Here is a 25,055-nt window from a genome sequence, read left to right as displayed (position 1 = left end):
TTTTCACTGCTTTGCTGGATTGAACCTTTTTCACCTTGGCACACTTATTTCATGTTCTTACCTTAAATAAGGGGATTGTGAGACAGGGTCTGTATGGAAGTTCCTGTTTGATAAGAATTGTAATCAGAGAGAGGTTAAAGCTGAAAGCAGGCAAGGCACACGTGGAATTGTTTTCATAGATTTATCAATGAGTGCTAATTCAAAAAATGCCTTTCTGGTTGGGCAGGTCACTCAGGGACAGCTCCAAATGGCTCCTTCCATTCATTCCCAGTCAAATCGTGAGAGAGATCTGGACATTTGCAATACTCAAAATATCAATATAGTAAAGGGTAATTGGAGCAAAGCCAGTTGTAGAGGCTGGGTATCTGTGTGCTTGTAAACTCTGCTCTGTGAGAAAGCTCCTGTGCTTGAAATGTTGCTGCCTTTGAGTTTCAGTGGGAAACTTGAAGATAGATTTTTGCTTTTCTGTTTGATTGTCTTGTATCAGTTTATAAATGACTACAGTGTGACCAGAGCAGAACAAAGTTATGCCTTTAAGAAAAGCTGCTTTTAAAATACTGTAATTCTTTTCTAGACAGAGTCTATAGGTTGGAACTACAACTTTTCAGAACGTGCTGCCTGAACCAATTACCCAACAAATGTTTAATGTACATCTGGAGCCTTCCCCTGGAGTTAACAGGGGTTTGTTAGGGCTAGGCTGTTTTGGGAGGATATAGCTTGGTGAATGAAGGGCTGTAGCCTCAAATGATTTTGTATTCTGACAGCCAAAACTTCCTGAATTTTATTATAACATCAGGATCTATTCTGACTGGATTTTTAAAAGCCCTTCTGCTGCTGAGCACCACGTTTGTTTGAGCAGCTGCCAGCTGCTGTCCCCAGAGCTAATTCCTCTGGGGAGGGGAGAGCAGAGTAGGTAAAAATGACTTTTAGAGCTGTAATTCTTCCTGTGTTGTGTTCTGGTAATTCTCCTTGGCCTCTCTTCCAAGGGTTTGTCCCTGTAGTACGAGGGGTTTTGTGGGGCTGCTGCTGCTCCTCACCTGGGGCTCAGATCCTGCCCGTGGGTGGAGGTGAGAGGAGCAGGAGTGAAAGACATTCACTGGGAAGAGTCTGCAGCTCACCTGGGCTGGGCAATGTGCTTTTCACAGTGGCTTTAGGGTGACCAGAGCCTCAGAAGCTGGCACAAGAGGTGGTTCTCATTTTCCATATGCTAATTCCAGGGTTTGTCTGGCTCTGTTACAAACTCCACCAGGGAGCTGATCTGGTTGAAAACTAAATTTTGCTGTTCCATCAGCTACTGTGCATGTGCCCAGTCAGCTGCTGGTTCCAAGGGGGGAATGGGATGGGACACTGGGCAGAGGAAAGGAGACATCAACAGCTGCTCAAGTTGAATTACAGCAGGGGGGGAGCTCCAGCCTAAAGCTGGAAGTTTTTGGAGTATCAGGTTGTATTGCCTTCGTGCTTCCAGATTCTTCCATTCAAAAGGATATCCTAGTCTATAGAAAGTGTTACTTCATCAGCAGAAAATAATTTTTTTTTTTTATTCTTAGACTCTGCATGACTTTAACTCTGATTTTCAAATTAGGGATATTGGATAAAATCTTTTCTGTGCAACTTGAATGTTGTGGTCTTCAGTGTAGCTTGAAGACCTTGGATGATACTTAAATCCAAGCTGCATAAGTGGTAGATTCCAATGGGACTTGCCTGTTTTGGTTTGTGATTAAAACCAAAGGGTTGTCTTGTGATGTTACTTAAATTAAGAGCTTGGTGTTATTTCATTGCCTCTTAAATGTCCTCATCCTCGTGCTAATATTCACCTGATTGAGCTGAACTGACTTACTGAGCATCTTTGATGAGTGAGCTGAGTTGCTTTAACCCCTGATCAGCCAAGCCCTGGAGTCTGCTCAGAGGAGTTCAGAGCTTCTGCCTCACCCCAGAGAACAAATCTGGCAAGAGCCACACATGGGCTCAGCCCTTCCAGGCAGGCTGAGTGGAATGTAGGTACAGTCCTGAGGAGGGGAGCCCGGAAATCAAGTCTGCAGACTCATCGTGTTTTCTGGGGGAGGAGAAGAGCTGAAGAAACCAGCCACAAATAACCCTTCCACGTTAGTCATTTTGTCAGAGGCTTTTTCAGAGTGAGTCTGGGGAGATCAGCTCTTCCTTAGGCCAGAAGGTACCTGGCATTGGACACTGTGTGAAGCATCACCCCGAGCTTTCATGTGTAGGTTTGGGTACTGTCAGGTCAGTGTTGGGTGCTGGAACTGGCCATCAGCATAAGGGAAGGATCACAAGGCAAAACCTGGAGCTTGCTGTTGTCTTACTTCCACTTTCATGGTCTGTGAGGTTCAGAGTCCAGATGGACACAGAGAAATGGATTTGGAGTTGATCTGCACTTGAGTGCAGATAATTTACTTTGTAGGGTCTGTGTCCATTCAGGCTCCTGGACAGAGAAAATTAAAAAGCTTGGCTGCACTTGCTGGAGCTTCTGGCAATGACAAATAAATACAACTTTCTGGACTTGTAGATTGTCTCTAGGACTAATTGGGTGAGAAAATTCATTTATGCAGTGTGCCTTGTGTGTTGTTGCACAGTAGCATTGCCTGGTAAATGCACAGGTAACAAATGTCATGATCCAAAGCATTGACAAACACACACTGTCTTTAAATAAATTAAACTTCAAGGCAAGTGCTAGCTGTGTTAAGTTTTTTTGAAGTTCCAAACTGAAGAGCTCTAGTTTAGAGGAGACTGTGTTTTTTGAGGTAATGGCCTAGCTACAGTGACAAAATTAGAGTGAAGTGATTCCCGGGAAGTAAGAAAGGGAAAAATCAACTTGTCACTTTAAAAAAACGCCTCAGTAAATACTAAAGCTAAGAAATACTGACTTTCATCTCTACTCATGGTACCGACTTGGCTTTCATTCCGCTGTTTCTTCTGAAAGAACAGATGATTTGTCCTGTCCTGCGTCACCTTGAGTTTTTGCTGGCGTACGGAGCTCAGTGCATGAGTCACTGCTGGCTGCCCCTAAGCAGGTCAGGGTCACAGAGCTGCACTGCTCTGTCTGTGCAGGACACCCAGCTGCGGCTGCAGCCCTGCCCTGCAGCTGCTCCTGGCACCAAAAACTTATTTTTGGTAGGTCTTGCAAGACCAACTCCCAGATAGCAAACCCAGAAGAACATAAACAAGTGTTTTCTTAATGTTTCTCTTGTCATACTCCCACTGCTTTTGCCCACTCTCACCTTTCATTTCTTGCAGTCCCAGGCTTCTCCTTTCTTTTTTTTGGTGTGTCTGTGCAGGAGTTGCTACACCTCATGCAGCTGTAGGGAATGATCCGGGAGCATCCCTGCAGGATTGTCAGGAGGGTCACCAACTCTTAGAATTTTTCTTTCCCACTTTTTAATAATCTAAACTAATATTTCAGTTTTCCTGCACTCATTCTGCTGTTTGTTACCCTTCAGGAGGGATTTTTGGAGCTCACATCTGCTTGCAAGACACAGTCACAGGCTGCAGGATTCATGTTCTGCCCCTGGTAAAGCGCAGCCCAGTGCAGCTGCTCTGCACAGCACGCCAGGGGATCACTCCTAGTTCTTAGTATTTTTGAACAACGGCTTCAAAGTACAACTGACTGCATGTTTTTAACATTTTTCAGCCAGAAAGCACCTCCATTTTTTGTCATAGTTGGTGTTAATGTAGTCTAAAACTTGCCAGGGGTGGCATCTGTGCCTCAGCCTGCGGTGGCAGCGTGCAGGAGGAGCATCTGCCTGCTCTGAGAGACTTGAACTGAAATGTTTTACTTGCTGCAGGTATATTTGGATGTTTTGATGATATAATTTTTAATATGGTGCTGAAATATATTCTGTGGAGCTCTTGCCATGATGAAATAGCCCTTGCAGGCTGTGTCTGACCTTCAGGAGTTCTTCTCAAAGATCGTGAGCACAGCTCTGCGTGGCACAGAAGTGCTGAGCCACAGTGCTGCAGCATTTGGATTTCCCTGGATGTCCTTTGGACAAGGCTTGCATGAATAAGCTGAATTGTGGGAGCTCTTCAGGCCTGTGTGTTCATTTAAAAAAGGAAACAAAAAGCTGTGGAGGAAAGCACTTGTTTGCAGGAGATGGCAGTGCTCTTTCCAAGTGTGTAGTCAGGGTTGTGTGCTTCAAACTGTTTTCTCCTCACATAAAGTTTTAAATTCTTTATGCGAACAGAATAAGAAGTGTAAGTCCACTTTAGCTGAAAATATATTTAAAAACCTTACTGTGGCTGATTAATAAATTGAACCAGAATTTTGACTTCATTATCTGAAATGGCAAAACTTTTAGGAACTTCTAAGCTGTTGTTTGAGGGGTGTGTGCATGTGAACTGGGGATATTATTAAAGGGATATTATTAAAGGGATATTATTAAAATTACTTCAGAGTGTCCTTAGAATTCTTAAACAGAAAAAATGAATATTAAAAATTTTAAATTAAAAGAAACCGTATTGCAGATCACAGAACAGTGTAAACAAACCCCTGTAACCATGTTTGTTCTTGTTTTGCAGACCGTGAGGACCAATCAATTCTCTGCACGTGAGTGACTGCTTTTCATTTGGGCACTTTTGGGGATCTGTATTGTGAGAGGGGGCTTTAGTACAGCTGTGGGAGTCAAATCTTGGTCTTTAATCTTGACAGGCAGCGGGAAAAGATGTAGCATGAAGTGATATTTAATATGGGGATATGGTCTTTTAATACTGTAATTCACATTACTGCGTTTTCTGGGCATGTGCTGCTTAAGAAATGTAATTTAAAAATGGCAGTGAAGAGTTGTGCATCTGATCCAAAAGCTTTAAGAAGTTCCCATCTCGGCAGTGCTGTGCTGTAACTGCTCAGTGGGAAATGCCTGGGGGAGACAAGAGCCAAAAGTGGCTCTGGAGACCCTGAGCAGCAGCTCAGCTTTGGGTGTGCCTCAAGGGGGGATCTCTGAGGAAGGTGACACGAAGGTTCCCTTTTACCTGAACTCCCTTTTCCCCGCAAGAGCAAACTTCTTCTTAGCTGAGTTTTCCTGGGATCTGGAACTGCAGTGCTTGGGAAGCCAGAACACAAGCAGGATTTCAGCTTGTGAGCCTCCTGAGCTGCTCTGTGCTTGGACTGCAGCTGGAAGGGGTGATCCAGCTTCCTTCCCTCTCCCCCACGGACTGTGTGTTCCTGCAGCTTCCTGTGCTGGCGCTGGGAGTTGCAGCCGGTGGGATAAGGATTCCCTGCGTGCTCAGGGAGCGAGGCTGGCTCAAACCCAGCCCTGCACAGAATGGTGCTTTTCACGTTCAGTCCCCTGGGCCAGCCCTCCGTGTGCCAGCCTGAAGGTGTGAGGTGCAGGAGGGAAACTGTCCCTGCTGGGAGCAGCCTGGGGCTCAGGATGGTTCATCTGTGTTGGGAACCACACCTTGGCTCTGTCCTGGAGCTGCCTGCAGGGACCAGGCCTGGGTGGAACACAGCGTGCTCAGGTGTCTGAGGGAGAGGGGCAGGTACAGTGCTTGGGTGCCCCTCTGCTGGGTGCCACTGTGTTGGGAGGATCCTGCTGCCTGGAATAGCTCAGTGGGGAGACCAACTGCTGGAAGGAGTCCTGGGTTTAGTGTCCTTCTTGACATGAAGGGATTCAGTTCTCCATCTTCTGCTTCCTACAGAAGTGTCTTAACTCTCAGAGTCTCTACAGGACTAAGGGTGGATCCTTTCAAGCCATGCTTTTTCCAGCTATGGATACCATGAATACAAGGTTCTCAGGGCCTAAGGACACAGAAGCAAAGAGAGTTCTGTACTTAAGATAAAAGTTGATCCAGTTAATTCAGGCTTGGCTAGGTCTGTGGTTCCTGCTCCTAGCAGGACTTCTGTTTTCATGTGATCGCTATTTCATGTGCCATGCACAAAGCAGCCCTCAAAGCAGGGATGGGATCCCAGAGTGAGAAGAAACGCTTTGTTCTCGTGTGTTTGTGGATGCTTTGGCAGCGTGTGCTTGCCCCAGGTGAATGTTTTGAAGTAGCTTCATGTTTTGTGTCTGTGCATGAACTTCACTCTCCTTTGCATGGTCAGCTGAGCCGCAAGGTTGGAGTGGCAGTGCTGCAGGATTTGGTGAATGTCCAATCTGCTCATTTCCAAGTTGGAAAGCCTCTAAGCTCTCCTGCCTTCAACTTTGTCATCACCTCGCCTCTAAGGTTCCTGTGAGCTTTTGATCCTTCTGTACTGAGTGGACAATTGATCCCTGTTTGGTATCTGGTACAGAGCATGGAATTCGTGCATCTTGGGCTGGGTTCTGGGTGGCTGGGCTTGGCTCTGCCTTGCATTGCTGCTTCTGGTGAAGAGGTAAATTGTGTGTCCCCCTTCATGCCCCTGGTTTTGCAGGTCCTAGACTAAGGCAGGAATAAATGAAATGCAAGGAGAGTGTCTTAACCACACTGGAAGGGGTTTCAGAAACTCCTGTGGCACTTCATAAGGCTCATCTTCTCATCCCAAACTTGCTGTCTCAGGACCTGGATTACCTGATTGACCCTGATGTTTACTAAAGCTGGCAGCCCTCAGAATACTTTTTCATTTCTCCAGTAGGAGTGGTTCAGGGTAGCTAATGCGGAAAAAAACACCCTTTGAGTGGACAGTTGTGGTGTGCCTGTCATTTCCCTGTCTCTGACTGCCTGGACCGGAATTGTCTGCAGACAAAGCTCTCCCACTTCTTGCTGGAGGTCTGTCTGCTTTGCATCTTCACCTGTCTTCCCTTGCCTCTATTGATGAAGTTTCCTGGTTTTTTTACCTCTCATGGCCTTTAGAGGAGGAGCAGTAATGGTATTTGAAGGACACCAGGGCTCTGCATCCAGCCCCCTTTTCCTCTTGGCAGACAGCAGTGCTGCTTTTGGGGCAATTCCTAAGTATGGGATCGGTGCTATGACAAGCCTTTGGGTTCTTGGTCTTCAGAGATTGTCTCTGCAGTTTTCCAGGTGCCTTCCTTTGGTTCTTAGTGAATGTCCAATCCATTTGTACTTACCTTGGAAAGCTTCAAACACTCTGGTCTCCAATTTTGTTGTTGCCTCGCCTGCAAGATGAACGTAAGCTTTTGATCTTCTGAACTCAATAGAGAACTGAATGCTGATTTGAATGTGGCACACATGGCATTTTTATCCTTGGCATGAGAGTGTGTAATTAAATCTGGGGTTGAGGCAGTTCCATTGTCTTCCCCCATGCAGATCTTTAGGAAACACCAGTTTGTTTCCTCAAAAAGGCCTGCACTCCTGCAATCATTATTCTAGTAAATAACAAGCTCTGTGAGGAAGGTGAGTGCAGGTTGATCTTCTTGAGGAGTCCACTTTGCTGAGAGTTCTCTTAATTTTTTTCTCTCTGCAAGCTGTGCTGAAGGATGAGCTGTGTTTCACTGAGATGCTGCAGGAACAGGCTTTTACCTCCATAGCTGCACAGATGGTTCTCCAAGCATGTCTCTCATAACATCTCATTGTTTTGAAGGCAATGGGGTTACCTGGAGGTTTCCTGTCTCAGCTTCATCACCTGCTAATGTTCCATCAGGAGTTCTGCATAAACTGGTGTTTTTAAAGTCGGTAATATTTTCCCAAAGTCAAATGTACCAAGGAGGTTAAAAAAAGCCTCCACCAAACTGTGCTGCTGCATTCTCTGGCTGCAAAACACCTTGTCCTGACATGGAATCTGGTTCTTAGGAGGGGATTGCTGGGACTGGCAGCTGCTCTGGCTGTCCTGCGCTTCTCCAATCCAGACTTGATGACAGATGCCTTCCTGCTCTTGCTGTAGACAGGAGGTGTCTCTGAGCATGAAGTGCTGTGCTGTCTTGCTCTCTTTGTTACCTTCTTTTCTCTCCCCTTTCCACTCCCCACCTTTTAAGCACCCAAATTTAGACAATTGTGTTGTTGCAGGGACTGTCTCCAGGGTGTGACTGGGAGTTAGTGGTGTGTAACATGCACTGACTCCCTTGCTTCTGGTTTTTATCTTGGTTCATAGTGGCACCTCCCCTTCCCCATCTGTTTGTGTGAGTTGGGGAGTACTGAGCCCAGGAAGAAACTTGGAGAATAAACTTATTATGGATAGGCTTTTCTCAGAGTGAACCAAAAGTCCTTTTCCCATATCTGGAGGCCTCTGCTGTTCCATGGCATCCCCCTGATTTCCTCAGGAGCAGTGATGGGATTTCTGATGTGCCCTTTGGCCTTTCACCAACTGAAAAACCCAAATATGGCCAGAGACAGGAACATTTACAGCTCCCAAATCCCTTGGACGATCCATGGGTGAGAGCCAGATTATTGCTTGGCTAAAGATGAGATGGGAGGAGCTGAACAAACAGTAATGGTGAGAATTTCTTCTTAGCTTTGAAGTTGGATGGTTTAATCTTGGGCTGCTAACCACTAACAGATGGTGAGAAAGGCTGCTGGAGCTCTCCTCTGCTTGGGAGTTTAGTTCATCCAGCTTTTCAACGAAAAGCAAACGAGCACCCCTCAAAACCAGCACTTTTCTGGGAAGCTGGGCTTAACCAACGTGCATCTCATCACTCCCCCTTGACTGGAGTGCAAATGAAAGTTTATTTTGGACTTTGCCTGTAAATTCTTAGTTTGCTGAAAAGAAAGGAAAATACGTGGAGTTCCAGAAACGTCATGTTCCTCCTAGCTTCTAAGTAATAGATATATATATAACATAAGTTCTATATATATGTATAAAAGCAGTAGCTTTCAGCCTGTGTTGACTCAGCATCCATCAGTGATTTGTACAGAGATGTGATGCCAACACTGCAACATTCCCAGATCTTCCCGCACATTTTCCCATTTCTGTGGGATGTGAAGTTGTGCTGAAGAGCTTTTCAGGGCGGGTTTTGGTTGGTTTTTTTTCTTGGAGAAGCTCCAGCTGCTATTTTGTGAAGCTTTGGTGTTTCTCTGCTTGCTGAGCATGCCAGGCTGATGACCAAGATGAAGAAATTTGTGTTGTGGTAATTAGGAATTTGGGAAATACTCAAGAAAGTCAACTCTGAAAATGTGCTGCACTGCACTTTCAGAGCCAGTGCGTTCTGAAGTGGAGACTCTTACCACAGCCTTCTGGTATTCCCCAAACTGGGCCTGGGCCTGATAAAGAGGTGTTTAGCAGATGCTTGCAGCCCTACAAGGATATCTAATCTGAACTGGCTTCCGTAGGAGTGATGGGGTGTGGAGAGAATAGAGGCTGCTTATTAAAGGCCAACACCAGCAAATACCAAACATTTTTGTATACCCCTGGCTGGAGTCCAGCTGGTAACATTCCCTAGGCAAGTGGTGTGGAGATGATGTGAAGCATCAGGAGGCAAAGGAAGCAACTCTAAAGCAGCCACGTAAATAGTAAAGCCAATTAATGACTCTTTTCCAAACTATCAGTTATACCTCTTGCAGAAAATAAGCCAGGTGATTAAGACACCCTTTAATTACAGGTCTTGTCTGTAAATATCTGTTAATTTGTAACTGGCAGATGATCTGCTCAGTTGTGCCTGAGAATAAGTGTCTCCTCTGTTCTTTGCAACTGCTGTTGTGACAAGGACAAAAGGCCATTGTTGGGGCTCTTACATAGGCAGTTACTTTCTCCTCCAAACAATTTAAGTGCATATTTCCATATTTCCATGGTTTGGGGCCTTCTCTAAGTGGCTGCTTTCATGGAAGGAGGCCCTGCTGGCCAGGGGAGCTGTGAGCAGCAGGTTGGGTTCTGTGTGCTGGGAACTTGCCCAGGTGCCAAGGGAGTGGTGCCACTTCTTCACAGGTGGACCCTCTGCTGCCACATGAACTTCTCATCGCAGAGCTTGTTCCTGATCAGGAAGGATAGAACCAGCCTGAAATTCCTGGGGCAGAGGAAAGGCTTGAGTGATCCAGGCATCCAAAATGCAAAATCCTGACTTGTTTGGGTTAGCTTTTCAGGAATTTAAATCACAGAGATGATCTCCAACTGCATCTGACCATCCTAACGCATTCCACATCTTCAGGAATATTGTTAGTCTGCAGACTGTGCCCAGGCAGCAAGACAAAGAGAAGCTGTCTTTGAACTGCAGAGCTTCCTTTGGACGTGGGGGTTTGTGTCCCTCTGCCCTGTGCTGCTCGGGCACTTTGTACCTTCTGGGAAGCCTCTGCTCATGGAGTTCATGGCTCTCTGGGGAAGTGGGCTGGAAGGGGGCCAGTCTGTGCAGTGGGCCTTCAGTAAACAACTTTAAACTCATCTGACTTCCCTAAAGTCCATAAAGCATTTCCCAGGTCAGGGAGAGGTGGTGGCCCTGCCACGCCGGGTGCTGTCACTGTCACAAGATGTGTGAATGCCTCAAAGCTGCTGGACAGCAAGGAAAGCAACTGTTCCCTCTGGGAATAGGTCCCTTGGGAGGGGCACTTGACCTGTTCCTGGAATAACACCTGCTGCTGGAAGTGGTGCTGTGGGGAGAGGCTCCCACCCCTGCTTGCTGCCTCTTTGCTTTGTCACCTGCGAGTCCTCTCCCTCTCTGTTCTGCCTGTTCTCCAGAGGAGAATCCATTCAGCAGTGGAAGTGCCTTTTGTGCAAGATTTGGGCTCGAGTTGCTCAGGGAAGGAGCTGCAGCTGGTTGAGTCAGTGCCTGGTTTTTGCTAACCAAATTGGAGCTGGGATAAATTTGCCTGGAGAGTTCTCGGCTTTGCTGAAAATGGCACTCCAGCTTTACATTCAAAACCATGTTAAACTTTAAAGTGCTCATGCTGGCTAAACTTTTCCTATTTTAAATGTGCATGAAGCTGCTTCAAAGCAGCAGCTTTGCTGCTCCAGGGAAGAGCACTTGGACATGGGATCCTGCATAAATTCACCAGTCAGTGTCTGACTTTGTTTGACCTGTCCCTGGAAGGTGGCTTCCAAGGGAGAGATCCCTCAGTTAAGTGATGGAATAACCTTGTAATTCCAACTATAGCTAAGGAGGGTTTGCTTCCTTGGGAGCACTGTTTGGCACAGCCCAAGGCTGGAGCTGAGTGTTTCCATTCAGCCCCATAAGGTTTGGATTCTACCAGTGGAGCTGAGCCTGAAATGAAGGAGGTGAAATAAAGAGCCTCATGCAGTTTTAGCAGAGCTGCCACTGACTGAGGTAAGGCTGGTTCTCAGCCCAGGGCTTTAGTTGTTTAGTTTATGGTAACAGATTGAGTTGTATTAAAACAAGGGGTTGAAAAAGTTGAGCTTTAGCTTCGTGATTCCATCCCCATTCCGTAACTATTGTACGTGGTGTTACTCAGAGTTTACCTTTTTTGGGCAGGTTGATAGAGGTAGAAGATTTTAATTTATTTTTATAATCCCCGTGTTTGCACTCCTGGGAAAGAACCAAAGTATGCAGATGTCATTATTCCTATAAATGCAAAGGACTTTATCCTAAATCTTCGAATTCTTTCATAGTATGTGGCAGCAGAGCTATTTGACACGATGCTGCAGGAAATATTTGGCATTCTTGTAAGCTCCAGGGAGAGCAGGACTGGGATGATAACATCCGTTAGTGTTGCTTTTGAATGAGGTCTTGCATAAAGACTCTCTAAAATACCCCTCTGTTAGACTTAGAGGGTTTTTAACACAAGGAATGTGTTTCAAGCTGCTGCTTTTCCTGTGCTTGTGCAGCTTTGCTGGTGTGCCTGCAGCTGACTCTTCCAACCCCGTGCTGCCCTTTTCCAAAGCTGCCCTCTGAGCTGTGTTTATTGTACCAGCTTCTCTGCACTGTGTGTGTTAGAGGAGATTTCCCTCTTTTAAAATGGAATGAACTTTCTTCTTGTGATTTGACAGAAATGTTTCTCTAGCTTTACAGGCACAGCTAATAGTGCATTCCCAAGCTCTGCTGACAATAAGAACAAATTGTATTGTTTTAAAATGTAAATGTATATTTTGCTGTGCTTCTTACTTCTCTTACCTGCTGGAATAGTTTTAGCGTTAGCATATTTTAATACACATCTAGAAACAGGCAAAGCTGCTTTTATTATTGCTCATGGTCATGAATTATGTTAATGTAAACACTGCAGTGAAAGGGAAATGAGAAATAAAGACTTGAGAAGCAAGAATTGGCACCTGATGGTTTGGGGATTTTTTCCTGCTTATCAGCATTCACATTTGTCATGTTTGTGGGGACTCTGGGCTGGGTGGAAATGGGATTTTTCATTAGGTCAGAGGGTGTTGTTCCACTTGTAGCGGTCCCAAAGTACACCCAGTTTCTGGGTTTCATACTGATGGTATCTTGGCAAAAAGGAAACCCAGTTATCCATTAGCCAATTCTCAGAGTAATCTCCTTTGCAACCAGCTTTTCAGGTAGGACCTTCCAGGTTTTTCCATGCACTGAGCAAAGCCAGCCCAGTCAACAAGTTTGCAGGGAACTCCCCTCTGTCTCTGGAAAGCTCGGAGTAATTGAATGCAGTGCTTTCTAATCTTTCATATTCTGTGGTATTTCCCAATGATTGTGAGGAGAAATGGACCAAAGTGGTTTTAGACAGACTGATGGAGCTGCTTCCAAGAAGCAGATGCCACCAGTAGAACAGGGGCCCTTGGTTAACCCTCTGGAACTGCAGCCACAGCTGGGTCAGTGAGGCTGTGGAATATCCCACAGCTCAGCTGCAGGACCATTTTGTCCAGGGTTTTCCAGCCAAACCTGGGGCTTGCTGCTGTTCTGTCAGGACAAACAGCAGCTGTTTCACCTGAAGCTCTTGTGAGGAGTCCCACGAGCTGCTGTGAATAAAGCTTCTTGCTCCTGGGTGCAGAAATGCCCATCCTGCCATCCCTTAGCAGAGGCTCCCCTCTCTTAGGGCCATTCCCCGTGGGGTTGCTGTGATTTTGCTGTTGGAAGGTGAGGAGCAATGAGAGTGTTTGAGTCTGTTCTCTCAAAAATCTGGGCTGGTATCAGTATGCTTCCTGTATGTGCAGAATTAAAATTCCAAGAGCTCTCTCGCCTCCTTTCTGCAGCTGCTGAGTGCAGTGTGAGGATAGGGATGCTCCTCAGCTCTTATCTGATCTAGAAGTGCAGGTCTGGAGGTACTGAATCCCTAAGGAAATGCAGATTAGCTACCAAACTGGGGTGTACAGCACGATGGAAAAGGCTGCAAAAGAAGGTGCTTAAATTCCCCTGGTAAATGAACATTTCCATTATAAGTAGCTTAGAGGAGAAATAAGCAGGCAGAGAAAATGTGTGCTTGTTATTCTTACAAAGGAGTTGGCCTCCAAACTGTTAATTTTTGAACAACTGTTGAATGACAGGAGTGCTTCCACTCTTTCCATGCAAATCCCCATAATAAAATCCCTTTCAGCTTCCCACACGTCAGAGCTGCTCGTGGCAGTCGCTGTCTCCCTGGAAATCTTCCTCCAGTGGTTTGCAGCCATTGAGTCCTGCCTAGGGCACACCTCCATCCCTCTGCGGGGTGGATGTGTCTGAAGATCAGACCTAGGTTAGAAAAAAACCCCCCAACTGGCATTTTTAGAGCCGTACTAACATCAATTGTGATTGCAGGGACGTGAACTTGGTCACATTTCCTGCCCTGAGTATCTCCTGTAAACCTCTCCATCATTCTGTCTAAACATATTCTGCTTTAAATCCACCTCTGGCTTAAAAATGAAATGTGCATGTGCTGTCTGTATTGATCTGTGAACTCTGCCACTCTGCACTGATAAATTCATTTCTTAATGGTTTCATGTAGCCCCGTGGCATTAAATATATTTTTAACCTAGAAAAAAGTCAGAGACGAGCAGTGGAAAGAATCTCTTGTTTAAAGTGTGTTTTACTGCACTGTATTTCTGCCTCCTAAAGGTACTGTTTCCCTTAACTTGGAAATTCCCATATCCAAATCCTGGTATATAAAGTGTATTCAGATCATGCTAAGTGTAAAAGTGTGTATATATATATATCTATCTCATGATTTAAAAATAAAAGTGTATCTGCACCCTGAAAAATTCTGTCTGCAGTGATCAGGGCAGGGGACAAGTGTTTCATGTTACCTTGGGTAGCAAGGAGTTCAGGCATGAAGCCAAAAGCTCTTAATCAAACTGATGTTACACCTTGTATCAACACCTTAATGCTCAGGGGATCTTTAGGATGAAGGAAGGATTTTCAACAAATACCTTGTGGTTCCCTGCAACATCCCTGCTGTTGGGTTTAGGGGGTCAGTGAAGATCTGCTGCACGGGCAGGGCCATAAATGGGATGAAGTGAGGGGCTGGAAACAAAGATTGCTGAGTTGTTGAAGATGAATTTTGAGGAAAATGTCTGCCCTGTTTTGCAGAGGTGAATCTGGTGCCGGGAAGACTGAGAACACTAAGAAGGTTATTCAGTACCTTGCTCATGTTGCTTCCTCCCATAAAGGAAGAAAGGACCATAATATTCCTGTAAGTTGGGATATTTTCTCATTTGTCTATTGCTCTTTTTGCAAACAACCATCTTTGCATTTGAAAAAAAGACTTTTTTTTTATTAAAGATAAAGTGTAATATAATTGTGTAATTTTGTCTCAACCATTATTTTCTCTTTAGCAGTGGCTGAAATGAGCAGTTACACCAAAACTTCTAATCCATGTCAGCTGCTTAATTTCTGTTGTGAAATTAAAGGCTTTATACAAATAAAAGCAAAGCTTTCTGATGCAATAAACCCCATTTTCCAAAAAAAATCGATAAACCCAGGCAATTCTAACTGAATTTAGTTCCCACTGGATGCAGTTTTTAGTACTATATTTGTGAAGAAGCTTTCTGTGCCTTCAAAAATTAACTTGTGAATGGGAAAAATCATCCATCTTAAAAACTGCTGTAGACTTGCTATATCTAGAAGCCGGCATCTAATTAAAAGCTCAGATTTTGTTACACTGTAAACAAGTGAGTATATACTTTTATATCTGAGAATATTGGTTTTTTTGGTAGCTTGAAACTTATTTATATAGAAGTTTCTGATTTATATAGAAGTTTCTTTAGATTTCCTGCCAGGCTTCAACATTTGCACTGAATTTTTAGTGATTGTTTGCTTTTAAAAAACAGGAATGGGTTTGAATATTTGTTATTATGGGCACTTGGATCTCTTTGCAGTGAAATATTAATTCAGCTTTGCTACAAACAGCGTCTAACTGTAATCAAACTGGCACGTGCCTGGTTTTCCAGTGGTAATCCAGGTGCCTGTGGTGGCTGGAGCCTTCAAGCTACATTATCTTACGGAATTCTAGAATTAGAGACGTACAGAATTACAGCAAAGACCTCTAAGATCAAGTCCAGCCTTTGCCCAATACCCCATTGCCACCAAACCATCCCATGAAGTGTCACTTCCACTCATTTTCTGAACCCCTCTGGGGATGCTGGTTCCATCACCTCCCTGGCAGCCTGTTCCAATGTTTAACCACTCTGTCAGTGAAGAAATTGCTCCTCATACCCAACCCGAACCTCCTCTGGCACAACTTGAGGCCATTTCCCCCCTGTAGCAGCTACAACTTCTGTAAATTTAGTGCAGCTTACATGAATTCATATTAAGACATTCCTGAATGTGCCAAGGCTCAAACATGTAGGAACACGAGATGACTTTTGACCAGTCTGTGAAGGGAAAAAAAGTCAAGGATTTGAAGTGGGAGAGAAGGAAAGGTTGCAGGTAGATTTGGAGAAATCTAGTGAAGTGTATGGGGAAACTTCAATTTTTGCTTTAATCAAGAGCAAATAATGTGAGTCTGTGCGTTGATACTCAGACTGGTGCTGGTTTATCACACAGAACAGATGAAAATTTGTCTCTCTGAGTGTTTCCTGAGCAGCCTGAGAGTGCTGCACTCATGGGCTGCAGGTGGCAGGAGGAGGTTTCTCAGGACTGGAGGCTCAGGGCTGTGTTCATGGCTCTGCCCCGTGTGTTGGGAGGTGGTGGCTCTGGGGGCACTGTTTGGGACATCATCCATCAGAACTGGTTTTCTGTGGAGGTTTTGATTTATGAATATTCTTGGCTTTATCACTAGGCAGCCTTCAACAAACCCAGTATTTTTTAAATTTCTACAGAAGCAAAATTGCCCACAGGTTTTTGGAGAGGAGGGAATTGTGCAGGGCTTGCACCAAGTATTTCTAAATGTACTGTTGATAACTTGGAATACCTCGGGCTGAGAGATGCTTCTGGAAGCCTCTTGTCCAGACACCTTTCAAAATGTACCTTCCTTCGAAGGGAGATTGCATTGCCCAAGCCCTTGTAAAGCTGAGTTTTGAAAATCTTGAGGGATGGAGATGATGCAACTCCTCAGGGAGCCTGTGAAGGCACAGGACAGGACGGGGAAAGCTGAGATGTGGAGCACAATAGGGGTAGGGGAGTCCCCTGAATAATCTTGGATCATGCCTTTCATTCAGAGCAGTACCACAGTGAGCACTGAATTTGCCATATATCCATGAAAAATGCAGAAAGTTTGCCTCACCAAACCAATTTTGAAAATATAAATGAGTCTCCCTTGTTCTGCAGCAATTAGTTTTAGTTATGTATTGGAAACAAAGAATGTCTAAGCCTCATAGGTGCCACTGGAAAGCTGGGAAGTGTCAGAATGGGGGTTACAGAAGCAGCCCTAATTTGGTCCTGTTTGTATATTCATCAGAAAGCTGTAGAGGGCTGGTGGTGATCCACAGTCTGTAGAGCCTGTGCATTACCCTGTGCACAAGAAGATGCTAATTAGGCTTGTTAAATTAATCCATGACTTGTACCCATCCTGTTACAGATAATTATCAGCGACATGCATATTTCTGAGACTGTTGAATGTCTCATGGATTATTTTTTTTTAAATGAAGCAATTTGTATGCTAAGCCTAGGGTTGACTTTGATTTGCCTGACAGAGTGCTGTAAAAATAGAACAAACCAAAGGAGCAGCCCCAGTCTGACACCTCAGAGCAGCACTGATGTCACTGGGGCTCACCAGGTCCCTTCTCCAGCTGGGAAGGTGGGGAAATGCTCAGCCTCTGTGAGGAGCATCTCTGCCCATCCCCTGCACAGCCTGGCGTGGTTGGCATCCAGCTGCTGATCCATGAGGCTTTTTTGTCCCCAAATCCCTCTTTCCTTAGAGCTGCCAAAGTCCTGCCCAGCCCTTAGCACATCGTGCCTGGAAATCGAGTCAATAACGCAGGGTAGCCACAGGGGCTGGAATTTCAGCCTTAATAGCAATGTTTCCTGATTTTTGAGTGTGGAATCTGTAGCCCCAGTGTCTCATTTCCTGAGTAATCCCAAGATGTTGTCTTGGGCGCTGCGCTCGGATGTGTGGGGAGGAGGAGGTGGTGGTAGAAATGTGCAAGAGAAACTTCAGTAATTGTGGGATTTGGCAGAGCCAGGGGAGACCGCAGCAGCCCCTGAAATTGGGGATAGAGGCAGAGCAGGGGAGGGCAGGGCGAGGTGCTTGGCAGTGGGTTACAAACGAGAGCTCCTCTAAAGGCTGAAGGTGGGGTAGAAGTAAACCTGAATTTCTGGCTGCAGTGAGCTTGGTTGGGAGGCAGAGCTGGCACAGGGACGGTCCTGGTTGGTGGGGAGGAAGGGACAGAAGATGGAAGATATCTGTAAAAAACTGAAAGCTTTTGCTTCACCTTGAGCTCTAAAGAATTTGAGGGCTTGGGGTGGTAGTGGTAAGAACTTTAAAGCTGAGTATTTTGCCTGCTCCAAGCATATTGTGCTTTATTCAGGACCAGCTTTATAAAGACCAGCACTGTGCTTTAGCTCAGGTGCCTCGGGCTGGAGCTGACCCGTGCTGGTGTGTGCTGGGCTGGGCAGCTGTGCCAGGCTCCTCAGCCACACAGGAGCCCCTCTCCCCTCCACTCCCAGGAGTTCTGTAGGCTCACGGCTGTGCAGGGAGGGTGTGTGGAGCTGCAGGGGAGGAAGAGAGCAAGGACAGGGAATAGGTGAGCATGGGGAGCAGGGTGATGTGTCTGCAGAGGGTTTGGACAGGTTGAGCACAGGGAGAAGGGAGGGAAGGAGGCTTCTGAACGGCTCCGTTCTGTGGCTCATCACTCCCCTGTGCAGCAGGAGAGGCAGGCTGAGAGAAAAGAATGAAGGAGTGTTTCACTGCCTGTGTTAGTGTCACTTTATTATGGCCAATCTTGTTGCAACCCCTGGGACACCTCCCACTGTCCCAGGCTGCTCCAAGCCCCAATGTCCAGCCTGGCCTTGGGCACTGCCAGGGATCCAGGGGCAGCCCCAGCTGCTCTGGGCACCCTGTGCCAGGGCCTGGCACCCTCCCAGCCAAGAATTCCTTCCCAATATCCCATCTAACCGTGCCCTTTTTCAGCTTAAGGCCACTCCATCGTTGCTGTCCCCCCATCCCTTGTCCCCAGTCCCTCTCCAGCTCTCCTGAGCCCCTTTAGGTACTGGAAGGGGCTCTAAGGTTTCCCCAAAGCTTTCTCACCCCAAACCGCCTCTGTTTTCACTCAAGCCCAGCTTTCATGTTGGTGCTATTTTAAACTTTAGAACTCATTATGGTACTTTCAGGTTAGTGATTGCTTTCAGTGGCTGCATAGCTGAAATGCTCAATTGCTTAATTTGTTTTATTAATTTCTAAAGAAGCACAATTAGTTTTTGAAGGACAGGATCTCAGGTAGGCTCACTCCGGCTGAAGCTGCCCTGGGTTTCCCAAGTGGGATTTAACTGCCCTAATTTAACCACAGGGAAGTTAAATCTGTGTCTGATTGTGCTCAGTTCTGTTTCTAGTAGGACAAGAGTGGACACCCAAGAGTGCAGTTCATCTTTTCTAAATATAAACAAATGAAATTCCTCTGAATTCCGAGCTGTTCCTGTCCTCCTCCATGATTCCAAGAGGGAATCTTTTCCTGGCAGAGTGCAGCTTTGAAAATTCACATTACTTACCTGAACAAGCCAAACCTCTGCCAGCTGCTTTGCAGAGCTCTGTCAGAATCTGTCATTCTGCACTAATAAAGTAAGAGTCACAGAAAGAGGGAGTGCATTTGGCTTGGTATAAAAATTTCTTGTTGTGTGTGTTTCTCCACAATATTTTGCCCCAGGGTCTCGGATATGAAGCTTAAGATTATTAAACCCACAGACTGAGCCAAGGAAGAAAGAAAGGAATTGAAAATTTCTGCAGAAGCTGTGCAGATTTGAATTTTGAAGGGTTTTTATTTCACTTTATTACCTTCACGTTCCTTTTGTCCTTCTTGCTGGCAAAATTTCCAGTTTAAGGTCGTGCTTCTGCTCGTGGTGGTGCTTGTAAGAAAGAAACTAAGGTCTTGTCTCAAATGTGGGTTTGCATTTCTTAAGTGTTTGTAGCACAGAGCAAAACCAACCCCCCAGACTCCTTTGTGTGGCCTCCCTCGGGTTGTTCCATAACCTCTGTGAGTGTTGAAGGACAGTGATCATCTCCTCCATCCAAACCTCCTCACGGTGCCCAAGGCTGGTGAGAAAGGGACTTGGTGTTGGGGTTAATTTTGAAAGCAGTGCCCAAATAATGCAACTCCTGCCCTTTTCCTCGCTGCCCCAGGGCCGTCTGTCATCTTGGGTGTAATTAGTCCTTTGCCTAAACACAGGTTGCAGTATTTTGCACATGCCAGTAACTTCTGTTCTAAAATGAATTTGGGCAGTTTCTATGAAACTTTCTGTGAAGTGAGTGTGTAGTTAAACGTGCTGACAGTGCTAATTTGGGATGTGACATGCAGCTGGAATGCCTGCTTGCTAACTTATCATTTGTTTGTTTGCAATGAACAGCCTGAATCACCCAAACCCGTGAAACACCAGGCAAGTGGTTTTTTTTAATGCTTTTAAAATCAAATAGGTGAACTGATGTATATTCTTCTCTTTGTGCTGATAATGTGGGAAACCTCGAAGAAATAGTCAGCTAATAGGAAATTCTGGAAATATTTAACTGGCTCTGAGAGAGGGAAGAGTGAGCAGCTCATGAGTTTCTCAGCATTTGCAAAGGACTTTTAACCACTTTTAAGGCCTGAAGTGAGAGGTTTGCCCTCTCTGCAGCCACCCTCCTCCAAAATACTGTGTGTATATTGGGTAATGTGCTGCTGAGAGAGCGCAGAACACTTTTAAAATATTAAACAAAGCACTAAATAAAAGATTGGGTTAATGGAAGCTACAGAATTCTTTTGATTAACTGTTTTGTCTGAATATTTTTATAGCTTTGCAAATCACAAATGAAGACTTTGATCTCAAGTGTAAAAGGCTTGGCATAAGCAAAAGTCTTCTGAAATCAGAAGTTTCCCCTGACTTTCTAGGACAAGTGGTGTGAGCAGAGTGGGATCTGCTGTCTGAATTAGTGTTTGCTCATTTGAGCTCCAGCTGCTCTCACTGCTCAGCTTGGCTGGAGCTGCTGGGCAGGTAACGCTGCCCATCCCGTGCTCCCGATCCCCCTGTCCCTGGGGACAGCAGCAGTTGCTGTCTGATCCCACTTTTCTGGATGAGAGGAGGAATTGCAGTGCTCCAGTGCTGTGGGCTTTGCCTGCAGGAGGCTTAGGTGGAAGTTGAGGGCAGGGCTGTGGAAAGGGATAAATAATTGCTGCCACGAGATAAATGCTCCACTCCAACCCGAGCTGGTAAGTGATGCCTTTGTCCTGGGCACCAGCTTTTAAATAAAGAAAAAGCTTTGCAGCAGCTCCTCGGGGTGTAACCAACCTTGGAAAGTGAAGCAGCTCCCTTGGGTTAGTTCAGCTGGGTGAGTTCCCCCCCCTTGCATTTCTCTGAAGCTGGTTAGTGCACTGTGACTGTGGTGCAAAGGGAAATAGTAAAGGAAGCTTCAGGCGTGGTATATTGGATGCAAAAAGCAATCCCTGGACAGCTGTGATGCCTCTGGGAGTGTGTGGTACCCTGTTAAAGCTCTGCAGCCCAGCTGTGTGTCTGAGCCCGTGGTCTCATTTTCAGAAGCTGCAGAGGTTCTTAGTATTTAACTTAACCCTCCCTCCTTGCACACATCAGTCAGTTCTAAGGGTTTTTATGGAACTATTTGTCAAGTCCAAAAGCAGACGGAGTGGTGTTTGCTTTAACCCTCCTTTTGCTTAGAGCTGGCGTGTCAGGGCTGACACAAAACGTTTGGTGGTGAACATTTTAACTGTGTCCGTGGAAAATGCTAATCCCGAGTTGCTGATACTGCGTAAGCCATGGAATCATTAACATCTCTGTTTCAATGTCGTGTGGAACTCCAGAGTGGATCCCTGTTGTATGTGAGTAGCATGGAGCTTCCCCTGCCTCCCCCAGGCCGCCCCCAAACCCAGTCACTGGGCTGCTGGTTTTTCTGGAACTGAGACAATAACCTGGCCTTGTCTTCGTGGTGCCCTGCATGAACTATTGCATGACCTCACTCTTCCCACAGTTCCCATACTGCTTTTTCCAAGTTCTGGGGAGATGCCTACGCAGGAGCTGTGCCCAGAGGCCAAACTGACACTCTGGAGTTCAGTGTCTTTGCAAAACACTGAGCTCTTCAAAAAGAGAATTGGTTTTGGCTGAAAGCAGTCCATGGAGAGAGGAAAACTCCTAAATCAGGAGCCTTTTTCCACAGCGAGGGGTTTGCTTTCCTTGGTGACAGCTGTGACGAGTCTGTGTGTGCAGCACCGAGCACTGCTTGTTCCCATGGTTTTCACCCACAGCTGAGGATCCAACTGCTTCCTTCAGCTCCTCAGGGATGATTGCAAAAGCGAGCTGCTGAGCCCTTCCTGCCTCCAGTCAGAGAATTTGGGTAAATGTGTTTAGTGCTGCCCTGCAGAGCCCCAGCCCAGGCGGTGCCTCCCAGGACAGACACAGCCGTGCCCATGGAGCAGCCGCTCTGCAGCCAGTGGATTTCTTCTCCAGAATATTTCAGAGTTGGACGTGCCAGCTGTGCCCCACTGGCTGCCTTCGCTGGACGTGCTGGGCTTTATCCCAAGATCAGTGATGAAGGAATGCTCCCTTGGATCTTGGTGTGCCCGCAGGAGCCGGCAGCGCGCTGGGAGGGGAGGTGGGAGCATTCCCAGCATCTGAGGCTTTTACATGAGAAACTTGGAGAATATCAATTGCAGGCATCTAGATTTTCTCCAGTTGCAGGTTTTTTGTCAGTTTAAACGTGCTTTTAACCTGTCACCGTGGCAGCCCTGCCGTGGCACCGCTGCGTGTGCTCTGGGCTAACACATTTATTCCTTCTGCATTCATTCCTTCTTCACTTACTCCAGAATTCAGGGAATATGTAGTCCCAAAGGGAATACATTTGGAAGTAAGCAACTTCTGAGCAGATAACTTGAGGTCACATGGAAGAAGGAGCAGCCATTTATTTCCAGGAGAGCTTGAAATATATTTCAATATACAAATAAAACTCTTTTAGGTGTTAAGTGGTGAATTTTTAGAGTTCCTGTCTAAGAATTGACCTCGTGTGGAAGCCTTAGGAGACTTAATGTTTCCTGTTCTTTGATGCTCAGTCTGGGGCCTTTATTCATCAAGACTATAAATAATTGGAAAAAGCAGGTTCATGAACACAAACGTCAGATTTGGAGACTACATTCCAGACAGCTTCACTTTCTTTTTTTTTTTCCCCAAACCATCCTTCAGAGCAGGAAGACAATATATTTTCCTGTGTACATTTGTGCCTCCTGGGCTCTTGGAAGCAGCACAGACTTTTTTTGTTAGCAGACCTCCTCATGGACAGCACTTATAAAAGCTGTTGTGCAATTTCCTTGAGATAAGTACTTCAAATTCTAAATTCATTGGCCAGAACTTACAGAAACATTTAACAAATGCATTAAACATCCTGAGCAATGCTGGCTGGATTGAGCAACTTGAAAGTGATGTTTGTAATTGGCGTTGCTGAGTTCTGCTGTGCTGTTCTGGCCTTCTCAGGTGCGGGCAGGTCAGAGGTGTTGCAATGAGATGAGTTTCAGTCTGGCTGACTGAAGGGGAGTTTCACTGACCTGAAAGGAAGTTTGAAACTAGGTATTTGTAAGTGTGAAAATAGGTGTCCCAGCTGTATTATCAACATGAAGTTTAAGAATAACCCTGCACTAAAATCTTAAAGCAGTTAAATTGGTTTCTCCCCTTAAGCACTCAAGGTCTGTGCCTGATTTCATTAGCCCTAAATGTGAATTTTCTTTTCCATCTTCAGTGACTTTCAACATCCATCAAGTCCTATCTGGTCCCTGCTCTGTGTGTGTGTGTCTGTGTGTGTGTTTTAATAAACAAACCCCAGCCAGAAAAACACCACCAAAAATCCAGCCACGTTCATCCCTGGATGGAGGAGACTCGGCAGCTTTGGGAGTGAGGGGAAGGATGAGAATCCCCTTCTGGAGGTGGTGGCACTGCCACAGCCAGGGGAAGTGACTGTCAGGAGAGGCAGAATGCTTGACCCCTCTTGCTCTGTGATAAATGTGTTTATTTCTCTGTCTGTGTGGTTTTAGGGGGAGCTGGAGCGGCAGCTGCTTCAGGCCAATCCCATTCTGGAATCCTTTGGGAATGCAAAGACAGTGAAAAACGACAACTCCTCCCGCTTTGTGAGTACCTCCTTGTCCCTTCAGAGTCTGTAAACCTGATTGCTGCTTTTGGAGAAGCTGCCTTTTTTTAGGTACTTCTCTCATTAGTGTCAGAAGCTTTCTCTGTTCTCTTCCTCCGTGAATCCAGGTTCTTTCACAGTGCCTTCTGCATTTTTGGGGTCACTGGACACCTCCTCACTGGCTCTTGGCAAAACATTATTTTATTCTAACTCCAGCCATCCCTGAGCTGACAGCAGTGCTCATAATCTAACAAACATCACTGTGCTGGGGAGCTGAGCTGGGGCTTGTGTGCACAAATCCTGCTGGATTCCTGTAACGTGGGAAGGACTGTGGCATCCCCATGGAACTGGGGGAGCCTGCAGCCTTCTTGTCCATAGCTGTGACTTTATCAGTTGATTGGATTGGAGAAAACATCCTGAATTTCTACAGAAATGCAGAACTTGCATATAAAACCCATCTAAATTTACCAATTTACTGCAGGAAAGTCAAAAAGCCACTGTGTGACTTACTCCAGGTGTCAGGCACTGCTGTAGCTGCTCCATGTTTTTGTTGGGTCCCTGCCTCCTCTTCACAGAGTGTTTTGGTGGCTGATAACCACTTCTGATGGGTTCCATTGTTTTAAAAACTGTGGTGGAACTCAGGGTGAATAAATAGCTTTTTACCACTTCTTAGAACTTCCTTTCCTTTGGAAAAAAAAAAAAAAAAAGCCATCTCTTATTTCAGGGGGAAGATGTTTTTAGTACAACTTCAGAAGTGTACAGGAGGTATTAAATCTTTTTTTCTTGCGAGAACAGCACTAAAATCTCAGAACAAATGAAAGATTTCTTGTCTGCCTTTGACATTTCAACAGTTGCTTGGATTTATAATGCATGAACTCAACTCCAGTGATAAGAACTCTGGAAAACTGGATGACTAAATCCATCAGCCCTTTCAGCTGGGAAGGGAGAGCAGAGTTTTACGGAAATTCAGCTTTTTTAATTTTATAGCCCTGTTATTTATAATATTGCCTGGTGCTTGTAGAAGCTGGGTACAGGATTTATGATATCAACAGGTTTCACTGCACAATGATTCTACTTTGTTACCTGTCTTGCATCCATCAGAGGCTGTACTAATTTAATGAGAATACTTTTTCCCCTAAAAGATGTTAGCATCTGGTTTGTGTTATTTTGAGCTCTGCATTGCCGTCATGAACATAATCACTCCGAGGGCTCCAGCTCTGTTTTCATAAAGGAGCAAGTATAATTCATTCCAGATGGTCTCATCTCATGCAGAAAAAAATAAGCTTTAACAGCCATTTTAAGACCTGACTTAAAAAATCTCTCTCCTCCCACCAAGTGAGAGGTGGTGTTGTTCAGCTGTGCAGGCTTGACAGCCTTGCCCTGCTCCTGATAACACCAGGGAGGACCCAAATAAGGCCAGTGGCCAATGGATTTTATTTTGTCCCTTTTTTTCTTCTACCAAGGGCAGTTCTCTTATGTTGTAGGGAATAAATCTCTGTTTTGCATTGGATAGGAGGGTGAGCTTGCTGGATTTATGTGGCAGCACTAAATGCTTCCCTCTGATGTGGTTTTTCCAAAGCCCTGGACTCAGTGCTGTGATGGTGTCAACAGAATTCAGCCCTTAGATGAGCATCACTGCAGCCTCTGAATGCTAAATTAAAGATTCCACAGCCAGA

The 25,055-nt window shown here is 45.6% G+C and overlaps 1 protein-coding gene across 4 annotated transcripts in view; it reads left to right on the top strand.

Annotated features, from left to right (window-relative positions):
* MYH10 (myosin heavy chain 10) overlaps positions 1-25,055 on the top strand; it is an 89,214-nt gene that overhangs the window by 25,955 nt on the left and 38,204 nt on the right. For 2 of the 4 annotated variants that reach the window (XM_042022091.1, XM_042022089.1), the window contains exons 3-6: positions 4,531-4,558; positions 14,226-14,328; positions 19,632-19,661; positions 23,288-23,380. In XM_042022091.1, coding sequence (XP_041878025.1) covers positions 4,531-4,558; positions 14,226-14,328; positions 19,632-19,661; positions 23,288-23,380 — 254 coding nt within the window. The remainder of the gene's footprint in view (positions 1-4,530; positions 4,559-14,225; positions 14,329-19,631; positions 19,662-23,287; positions 23,381-25,055) is intronic. The other 2 variants (XM_042022092.1, XM_042022090.1) reach the window with 1 other exon arrangement.

The sequence above is a fragment of the Corvus kubaryi genome, unplaced genomic scaffold (genome assembly GCF_017639235.1).
Source record: "Corvus kubaryi isolate FWS band 111438036 unplaced genomic scaffold, C.kubaryi_AGA036_p1.0 37187, whole genome shotgun sequence".
Lineage (NCBI taxonomy): Eukaryota > Metazoa > Chordata > Aves > Passeriformes > Corvidae > Corvus > Corvus kubaryi.
Note: the sequence above shows the minus strand (reverse complement) of the source record. Positions and strands in the feature narration are given on the sequence as shown.